The sequence below is a fragment of the Indicator indicator genome, chromosome 34, assembly GCF_027791375.1.
Source record: "Indicator indicator isolate 239-I01 chromosome 34, UM_Iind_1.1, whole genome shotgun sequence".
Taxonomy (NCBI): domain Eukaryota; kingdom Metazoa; phylum Chordata; class Aves; order Piciformes; family Indicatoridae; genus Indicator; species Indicator indicator.
Genome location: NC_072043.1, coordinates 8,015,810 through 8,025,976, shown reverse-complemented (window position 1 = coordinate 8,025,976; position 10,167 = coordinate 8,015,810). Strand labels below are relative to the sequence as shown.

Genomic DNA, 10,167 nt, shown 5'->3' with positions numbered 1-10,167 from the left:
GGCCCCGGGGGCAGCATGCGAGGGGCAGCAGTGGGGAGAAGCAGGGGGTCCTGGGCCTTGGCAGGCACTGGCGGGGGTCCGGGGAGCACCTGGGCAGCCCTGCAAGCAAGGAGAGAGAGTCAGCACCGTGGACCCTGCCTGCAACCTGCACCCTGCCTGTGCCCTGCCCATGCCTTGCCTATACCCAGTGATCTTAGTCAGTCTGCAGCTGGCACTAAGCTGGGTGGCTGTGTTGATCTGCTGGAGGGTTGGAGGCTCTGCAGAGGCACCTGGCCAGGCTGCAGGGATGAGCCAAGGCCAATAGGAGGAGGTTCAACAAGGCCAAGGGCTGGGTCCTGCCCTTGGGGCACAACAACCCCAGGAAGGCTCCAGGCTGGGGCAGAGGAGCTGGAAAGTGCCCAGCAGGAAAGGCCCTGGGGGTGCTGGGGGACAGCAGCTGGAGATGAGGCAGGGGGTGGCCTCAGGTGGGCAAGAAGGGCACCAGCAGCCTGGGCTGGAGCAGCAATGGTGTGGGCAGCAGGAGCAGGGCAGGGATTGTGCCCCTGGACTGGGCACTGCTGAGGCCACCCCTTGAGTGCTGGCTTCAGTTTGGGGCTCCTGACTGCCAGAAGGACATTGAGAGGCTGGAGCAGGAGCAGAGAAGGGCAAGGAAGCTGGGGAAGAGTCTGGAGAAGAGGGCTGGGGAGAAGCAGCTGAGGGAGCTGAGGGTGTTGAGCCTGGAGAAGAGGAGGCTGAGGGAGACCTCATTGCTCTCTGCAGCTCCCTGCAAGGAGGCTGGAGCCAGGTGGGGGTTGGGCTCTGCTCCCAAGGAACAGGACAAGAGGAAATATCCCCAGGCTGCCCCAGGGGAGGTTGAGGTTGGACATGAGAAGAAACTTTTTGACTGAAATGGTTCTCAGGCACTGGCCCAGGCTGCCCAGGGAGGTGGTGAAGTCTCCATCCCTGGAGGTGTTTCAAAGCCACAGAGCTGTGGTGCTGAGAGCCATGGCTTAGCCCCAGCCTTGGCAGAGTCAGAGAAGGGTTGGACTGGATGAGCTTGAAGGTCTCTGCCAACCAAATGGCTCCTTGATGTTTCCACCGCCCTGCTGCCCTTTTCCCACAGGAGCTGAAGCCCAGGCTGGCTCTGCTGGCAGCTCCTGGCTCTGCTGGCAGCTCCTGGCTCTGCTGAGCCTCTTGGTGCTGGGAGCTCCCTGGCCATGCCTGCAGCTCAGGAGCTCTCCTGAGGCAGAGAGGAATCTTTCTGCAAAGCCACCCTGCAGATCCTGGCACTCCTGTGCCTCTCCTGAGAGCTGCAAGAGGAGCAGCTCCAGCACCCAGCTCTGGGCTGCAGGAAGTTGCTGCAGGGGATGGTTGGGCTGGAGATTAGAAACAATTTCTTTGCTGCCAGAGTGGTCAGGAGCCCACAGGCTGCCCAGGGAGGTGGTGGAGTCCCAGTCCCTGGAGGGGTTCCAGAAACCTGTGGCCATGGCAACTGGGGGCTGTGGTTTGGTGGCCATGGTGGGGTTGGGTTGATGTTGGACTGGATGCTCTTAGGGATCTTTTCCAAACCCAACAATTCTGATTCTATGACCTGACTTCACCCTGCATCCTGCTTGCACACTACCCCCTGCCTGCACCCTACTCCTGCACCCTGCCTGCACCCCACTCTTGCTGTCTGCACCCTTTGACCCAGCTGCACCCTGCCTGCATCCTGCACACTGTCTGCAGCCTTCCTGTGCCCTGCCTGAACCTCATCTGTGTCCTGCACCCTGACTGAACCCTGCCTGCAACCTGCTCCTGCATCTTGCCTGTGACTCACCTGTACCCTGCTCCAGCATCCTGTGTTCTGCCTGCATCTTGTTCCTGCACATGGTTCTTGCATCCTGCACCCTGCTCCTGCATCTTGCCTGCACCCTGCTCCTGCACCCTGCTTCCGCATCCTGCTCCCACACCCTGCTCCTGCACCCCGCTCCTGCACCCTGCTTCCGCATCCTGCTCCTGCACCCTGCTCCTGCACCCTGCTCCTGCAACCTGCTCCTGCACCCTGCTCCTGCACCCTGCTTCCGCACCCTGCTCCTGCACCCTGCTTCCGCACTCTGCTCCTGCAACCTGCTCCTGCACCCTGCTCCTGCACCCTGCTTCCGCACCCTGCTCCTGCAACCTGCTCCTGCACCCTGCTCCTGCACCCTGCTTCCGCACCCTGCTCCTGCACCCTGCTTCCGCACCCTGCTCCTGCACCCTGCTTCCGCACCCTGCTCCTGCACCCTGCTCCTGCACCCTGCTCCTGCACCCTGCTTCCGCACCCTGCTCCTGCACCCTGCTTCCGCACCCTGCTCCTGCACCCTGCTTCCGCACCCTGCTCCTGCAACCTGCTCCTGCACCCTGCTCCTGCACCCTGCTTCCGCACCCTGCTCCTGCACCCTGCTCCTGCACCCTGCTCCTGCACCCGGCCTGCACACTGTGCCCTGCCCACATCCTGGTGCTCCTATCTGCACCCTGCCTGCATCCTGCACCAACATCCTATGCTCTTCCTGCACCCTGCTCCTGCACCCTCTTTCTGCACTCTGCCTGCACTCTGCCCTTGCCCTCTTTGCACCCTACCCACACCTGCTCCTGCAGCTTGCACCCTCTCTGTGCCCTCCCCCTGCCCACACCCTGCCTGCACCCTGCTCCTGCCCTACTTGCAGCCCACCCACACCCTGCCTGCACCCTCTCCCTGCCCTGCTCCTGCACCCTAGTCTTGCCTCCCACTGCTGCCTGTACCCTGCCTGCACCTGGGGGGGGACAGCCCCCCTCAGGGTTCCAACCAGCTCAGCAATCTAATGAGGCAGTTCTAACGAACCTGGTGGCCCTAATGAGTGGCACAGGCCCTGCACTTTGCAGCTGCTGCCCCACTGCAGCCCCACTGCAGCCCCACTGCAGCCCAAGTGCATCCCCACTGCATTCTCAGTACTTTCCCACTTCATCCCCATTGAATCCACACTGCATCCCCACTGTATCTTTACTAGATCCCCACTGCAGCCCCACTGAATCCTCCCTGAATCCTCAGTTCCTTCCCACTGAATCCCCATTGTATTCAGTTCTTCCATGTTGCATCCCAACTTCATCTCCACTGCATCCTCAGTTCCTTCCTCAATTCATCCTTGTCACATCCTCACTGCATCTTTAGTTCCTTTCCACTGCACCCTCACTCCTTCCCCACTGCACCCTCACTCCTTTTCCAGTGCACCCTTACTCGTTCCCCACTACTTCCTCAATTCATCCTTGTTGCATCTCCACTGCATCCTCATCCCCACTGCACCCTTGCTGCTTCCCCACTGCACCCTCAGCTCATCCCCACTGCATCCTCACTCTTTCCCCACTGCCTCCCCCTTCCTTCCTCAATTCATCCTTGCTGCATCCTCGCTGCATCCCCACTGCATCCCCCTTCCTTCCTCAATTCATCCTCGCTGCATCCTTAGTTCCTTTCCACTGCACCCTCGCTGCTTCCCCACTGCACCCTCACTCCTTCCCCACTGCATCCCCCTTCCTTCCTCAATTCATCCTTGTTGCATCTGTTGTTGCATCCCCACTGCATCCTCACTGCATCCCCACTGCATCCCCACTGCATCCCCCTTCCTTCCTCAATTCATCCTTGTTGCATCCCCACTGCATCCTCAGCTCATCCCCACTGCATCCTCACTGCATCCCCACTGCATCCCCCTTCCTTCCTCAATCCATCCTTGTTGCATCCCCACTGCACCCTTGCTGCTTCCCCCCTGCAACCTCAGCTCATCCCCACTGCATCCCCCTGTCCCCTCCTTTCCTTCCCACAGCACCCTAGTCCCATCCCATCCCCACCACTCCCAGCAGCCACACCGACCACAACCCTCCCCACCCCCATCCCAGTCCCCGGGGCCATTCCCCTTTCACCCCGGCCAGCACCAGGAGGACCACAGGGCACAACCCCTCCCCACCCCCCGCGGTGCCAACGCTGCCGGGCGGCCTCGGGCCCCGTGGGCGCTCCTTTAAATTTACCTTTTCCTGCCAGGAGACTGTGACACAGGCTTTTAAAAATAGCCTGCGCTGAGGCGAGGCGCTCGGGGTGGTGTTGCTAAGGGAGAAACCAAATCCAAATCTAGGACTTCGCCTCCTTCCCCCCCCCGCTCACTACTACGGAGCGCTCCCAAAATTAGGGCAGGCAGCCCGCGGGCTTCGACCTCTTGGGGATCCAAACCCCTTTCTCCGGCGCGGGGAGGGTGCCCGGCGTGAGGAACGACCCCGTGCCGGGGGATGGGAGATTTGGGGACCTACCTAATCGCCGTTGCGGAGGTCACCGCCGCGGGTGCTGTTGGCGCACTCGGCGTCCTTGGTTTTCCGATCGATCTCTCCCCCTTTGATCTTCTTGCGAGTCATGTGGCCGCGGAAACTCGCCTGGATCTTGGCCGCCGCCGCGTTGGCGTCGGGGTCGTCCAAAGGGATGTCCAGGATGTCCTCGTCCAGTTTCGTGCAGGCGCCCTCCTGCTGGAAAAGGACAACAAACCCCCGCCCCATGCCGGGGTTAGTGGTGGTGATGGTGGCAGCTCAAAAGGCTGTCCCCCGACCCCGGTTAAAGCATTCAATGAGGGCATTCGATTAGCTCTCCCCTTGCTAAAGAGGGCTTCACCCCAAATTGGGGTTGGATGATGAGTATGAGAGGTCTTCGCCCCAAAATTGGGTTGATTGATGAATATGAGGAGTCTTAATTGATGAATATGAGAGGTCTTTACCCCCAAAATTGGGTTGATTGATGAATATGAGAGGTCTTCACCCAAAATTGAGGTTGATTGATGATTATGAAAGGTCTTTGCCCAAATTTGGGGTTCATTGATGAGCATGAGAGATCCTTGACCAAATTTGGGGTTCATTGATGAGTATGAGAGGTCTTTGCCCAAATTTGGGGTAAATTGATGAATATGAGTGGTCTTCACCCAAAATTTGGGTTCATTGATGAATATGAGAGGTCTTTGACCAAACTTGGGGTGAATTGATGAATATGAGAAGTCTTCACCCAATTTTGGGGTTGATTGATGAATATGAAGAGTCTTAACTGATGAATATCAGAGGTTTTTGCCCCAAAAATGGGTTGATTGATGAATATGAGAGGTCTTTGCCTGAATTTGGGGTACATTGATGAATATGAGAGGTCTTCACCCAAAATTTGGAGTTAATTTATGAATATGAGAGGTCTTTCCCCAAAATCTGGGGTTGCTTGATGAATATGAGGAGTCCTAATTGATGAATATGAGCAGTCTTCACCCAAAGTTGGGGTTGGGTGATGAATCTGAGAGGGCTTCCAGCAAAATTTGGATTCATTAATGAATATGAGAGATCTTTGCCCAAAATTTGGGGTTGGTTGGTCAATGATGTGAGACATCTGCACCCAAAATTGGGGTTAATTGATGAATATGAGAGTTCTTTGCCCAAAATTGAGGTTGATTGATGAATGTGAGAGGTCTTTGCCCAAAATTCAGGCTGATTAATGAATATGAGATGTCTCCAACCAAAATTTGGGGTTAATTTATAATGAATATGAGAGGTCTTCCCCCTAAAATTGGGGTTGACTGATGAATTTGAGAGGTCTTCACCTAAAATTTGGATTCATTGATAAATACGAGAGGTCTTTGCCCCAAACTGGGGTTCATTGATGGATGTGAGGAGTCTTCACCAAAAATTGGGGTTAATTTAGGAATATTGAGAGGTCTTCACCCAAAACTGGGGTTAGCTGATAAATACCAGGGGTTTTTAGTTGCTAAAAATGAGGATTCTTTGGGAAAAAAAAAAAAAAAAAAAAGAGAGCTCTTTGCCAAAAATTAAGGTGAGTTGCTAAATATCTGGGGGCTTTCTTCACCAAAACTGAGGGTTCTGTGCTAAAAATGAGGATTCTTTGATAAAAATGAAGATTCTTTACCAAAACTCAAGGTTCTTTGTTAAAAATGAAGGATATTTGATACATACTCAGAGTCTTTTTGCTTTTAGCTAAAAATGAGGGTTATTTGCCCAAATGAGGGTCCTTTGCTAAAAAGAAAAGGTTCTTTCCTAAAAAGTGAGGATTCTTTCCTAAAAAGTGAGGATTGTTTCCTAAAAAGTGAGGATTCTTTCCTAAAAACGAGGATTATTTGCTAAAAATGAGGATTTATTGCTAAATATCAGAGTACTTTTGCTAAAAGTTTGGGTTAGTTGGTAAATATGAGAGGTCTTTCTCTGCCAAAAATGAGGGTTCCTTGCAAAAAAAAAATGAAGGTTCTTTACTAAAAATCATAGTTCTTGGCTTAAAACCTGGGGTGCAGTGCAAAAACTGAGTTCTTTGCTGAAAATGACGGTCCCTAGTTCCAAATGAGTGTTCTTTCTTTGCTAAAAGTGAGAGTTCTTTGCTAAAGACTGGGGTCCTTTGATCAAAATTAGGGTCCCTTGCTACAAATTAGGGTTCTTCTTTTGTTAAAAATGAGAGTTCTTCCCCCAGAATCAAGGTTCTTGGCTAAAACCAAAGGGGGTTTGCTAGAAATCCTTTGGGGGTCTCTTGGGGCCTTTGCAGCTGAAAGTGCATTGTGGAAGATGCTTCGCCCCCTGCTCATCCCTAAATCCCCTACCCTGACCCCTTGGCTGCAAGAATCCAGATCCCAGGAACACAAATCCTACTCTCTTGAAGGTTGGGATAGAGGGAGAGGAGCACCCCTAGCAGCAGGAGGTGGGATTTTGGGAGCAGGGTTTGGGGGGGGTGGGTCATGCTAAGCTGGCTGTGCCTCAGTTTCCCCTTCCCTGGCATCCTGCTGCATCCTCTTGAATCCCTTCGTTGGGGCTTCAGACAGAAACAGCAGGAAATTTGGGAAGAGGGAAATGCCAGAGGGGAGGAAAAGGATTTCCCCACCCCAACCCCACCAAATAAAAGGTTCAATCACTGCAGCCCACTGCCCTCCTGCAGCATCCCACCGGAGCAGGTGGACCTGAGGTGATGCTGAGGTCAAGGGGGGAAAACTCCATGGGGATATGGGAATGAGCTGGTGTTGGATGCTCTGCTGTCAGCAGTGGTGCAGGAGGAGGGGTGGGTTTGGGGGGGGGGGCGTATTTGGGAGGTGCAGGTCTGGGGGGGGAGGGGTGGATGTGATGCTTTTCCCATGGGAGCATGCTGTGGCTCCGGAAAGTTGCTTGGGTTGTTTTCCTGGCGGGAAAGGTGAAGGGAGAGAAGGAGCAGCAGCAGCAGCGGCTGCAGGGACAGTGGAGTGACAGCTCCGAGGTGGAAATGATACATCCGTCATGGAGATGTTACAGCCAGGGCTGGAAACTCTACAGCCAGGGCTGGAAAGCCTATAGCCAGGAAAGATATCCTATAGCCAAGGCTGTAAATCCTTTAGCTGGGGAAGAAATCCTACATCCAGGGGAGAAATCCTACATCCAGGGCTGGAAATCCTCCAGAGGGGGCAGATAGCCCTATATGCAAAGCAGAAATCCTATATCCAGGAGAGAAATCCTATATCCAGGGGAAGGAAATCCTATATTCAGGGGGAAAAACCTATAGAGAAGGAGGCATATCTTATATCCAGAGGAGAAATCTTATATCCAGAGGAGAAATCCTATATCCAGAGGAGAAATCCTATATCCAAGAGAGAAATTCTATATCCTGAAGGTGAAAACCTATATCCAGGGCTAGAAATCCTATATATGGGTGAGGGAAACCTATATACAAGGGAGAAAACCTATATATTGGGGAGGTGTATCCTGTATACTGGGGAGGTATATCCTATATCCAGGGGAAAAATCCTATATCAAGGAAAGAAATCCTATATTCCAGGGAGAAATCTCACATAAAGAGATATTGAACCTATATCCAGGGGAGAAATCCTATATCCAAGGGGATGAAATCCTATATCTAGGAGAGAAATCAAATATTCAGGGGAGAAATCCTATATCCAGGGGGTAAAAACTTACAACCAGGTGGAGGAAATATGTATCCAAGGGGACAGATCCTATATCCAGGGGGAAAATCCTATATCCAAGGGAGAAATCCTGTATTCAGGGGGAGAAATCCTATACATATATGGGTGAGACCTATATCCAGGGGAGAAATCATGCATCCAGGTGGGGGAAACCTATATCCAGAGGGGCATATCCTATATTCAGGGGAGAAATCCTATATCCAGAGTGGGGGGAAACTTTCATCCAGGGCAGAAATCCTATATTCAGGGGGGCAACCTACATCAATGTGGGAGAAATCTAAATCCAAGGGCAGAAATCCTCCATCCAGGGGAAGAAATCCTATAAGCAGAGCATAAAAACCTGTAACCAGGAGAGAAATCCTATATCCAGGGGAGCAAAACCCTATATCCAGGGGAGAAATCCTATATCCAGAGGGAGAAACCCTTCACCCAAGGGATGAAAACTTACATCTAGGAGAGAAATCCTACATCCAGGGGGAGAAATCCTATAAGCAGGGAGCGAAAAGCTGTATCCAGGGAGAAAATCCTATAGCCAGGAGAAGAAAGCTACATCCGGAGGGACAAATCCTATGCCCAGAGGGAGAAATCCTAAAAGGGAGTGGGGGGGGAATCCTATATCCGAGTGGGAAAAATTCTATATCCAGGGTGGGTTTTGCCTCTCTGGAGGTGCCTAGGAGGGCAGATAGGTGCTTCTCCCCGTGCTGCCAGCTGAGCAGGAGGGGAAAAAGAGGAAAAAAGGGGGGAAAACGGAGGAGAAAAAGGGGGAATAGAGGAAAAAAGGGAGGGAAAGGAAAGGGGGTGCAAGGAGGAAAAAAAAAGGGAGGGAAAACGGGGGAAGGGGGGAAAGGTTGCGGTTTGGTGTTGGATCAGCACCCAGAGTCCACTGGCGGCCGGGCAGCGAGGGAGACTTGCCCCGGGGAGGGGAGGGATGGATGCAGCCCCAGTGCCCCCCAGTTCATCCCTTTATCCATAAGGATCCCCCAGTCCCATCTGGAAAGTAATTTGGGAGACAGGGGGTGGGTGAGAGAAGCAGAGCCCCGCATCTGGCCGCTGGGCTTGGGGCTGAGCGGGCACTTTGCTGGTGGGATGCTGGCTGCGAACTGGTGTGAGGGAGGGAAAGGGGCTTTGGGGGGGTGGGAGGTGGGATGTGGGTCTGCCGGCGGCGGGGGGGGGATGTCCACAGCAGCGCTAGGGTGGGGGCGGGTTGAGCCTTTTGGGTGCAGCACCCCCACCCCCTCCATCCCCACCCCGAATCCCCTCCGCCGCCCCCGTACCCAAGCACAGCAGCGGGGAAAGGAGAAACTGAAAAGGCAACAAAGCGACATTTAAAGGGGGGAGGGGGGGAGTGGGAAGGGGGTGTAGGGCAAAAGAAGGGTGAGGGGCACCTACGTTGCAGCAGTCCATGGTGGGTGGGTGGGCGTGTGGGCAGCGATGGGCGAGGGGCTGCAGTGGGCTCGGCTCTCCCCGGCAGCTCTCCGGCGCGGGTGGCAAGTTGAGCGGAGCCGTTTGCCTACGTAAGGGCTGCTCCGCCGGGCAGCCTATCGCGGCCCGCAGCCGCCGCTGCCAGCCTGCCGGGGGGGGTGGGCTCTGGGGGGGTGTTGCTGATTTTTTTTTTTTAATTTTTTCCCCTTCCTCCTCTTTTTTAATTGGGGGGGCGGCAATCTTATTTCTTTCCTTTCTTTCCCCCTCCTCCCTATTTTCTTTCCACTGCTTTTCCCGAGCTCAATAGGAGCTGGTAGCTGGCACCGGAGTTTGGGAGAGCTGAGGGACACCAGATGGGCTTTGTGGGGACCAAGGCTGATGCCTTCTCTTCTTGGGGGAGCGAAAGGGTCTATTTTGAGGGGCAAAAGGGGTATTTGGTGTGGCAGAGGAGCACTTTGGGTGGCAAAGAGGCATTTTGGGTGGCAAAGGGGTAATCTGTGGAGCAACAGAGTGATCTGGGGGCCAAAGAGGTAGTCTGGGGGGCAAAGAGGTGTTTTGGAGAGCAAAGGGTATTCATTGGGGGTAGGGGGGTGGTTGGCATGCAGAGAAGGGGGGGTTGCCCCTCCTTGGGTTTGTTGGCATGGGGAAGGAAAAGCTTTGTGACCTACTTAGGGGTTGGTCCTGAAGGAGGGTGAGCAGAGGGAGAGTGGCAAGAGTGAGGAGGGTGAGGATGAGGATGGCAGGGTGAGAGTAATGAGGATGGGGGTGGCAATCATGAGGGTGGTGAGGATGAAGATGGGGCATGAAGGTGGTG

General features: G+C 54.1%; 1 protein-coding gene across 1 annotated transcript; it reads right to left on the bottom strand.

The window, feature by feature from the left end:
- Positions 1-61: 61 nt before the first annotated feature.
- NRGN (neurogranin) lies at positions 62-9,335 on the bottom strand. Its single transcript, XM_054395701.1, has 3 exons — positions 9,321-9,335; positions 4,273-4,479; positions 62-99 (listed from the first exon to the last, which is right to left on the bottom strand). Exons 1-2 carry the CDS (start codon positions 9,333-9,335, stop codon positions 4,273-4,275), a joined length of 222 nt encoding a protein of 73 aa, XP_054251676.1. The 3' UTR covers positions 62-99.
- Between the last annotated feature and the right edge of the window lie 832 nt (positions 9,336-10,167).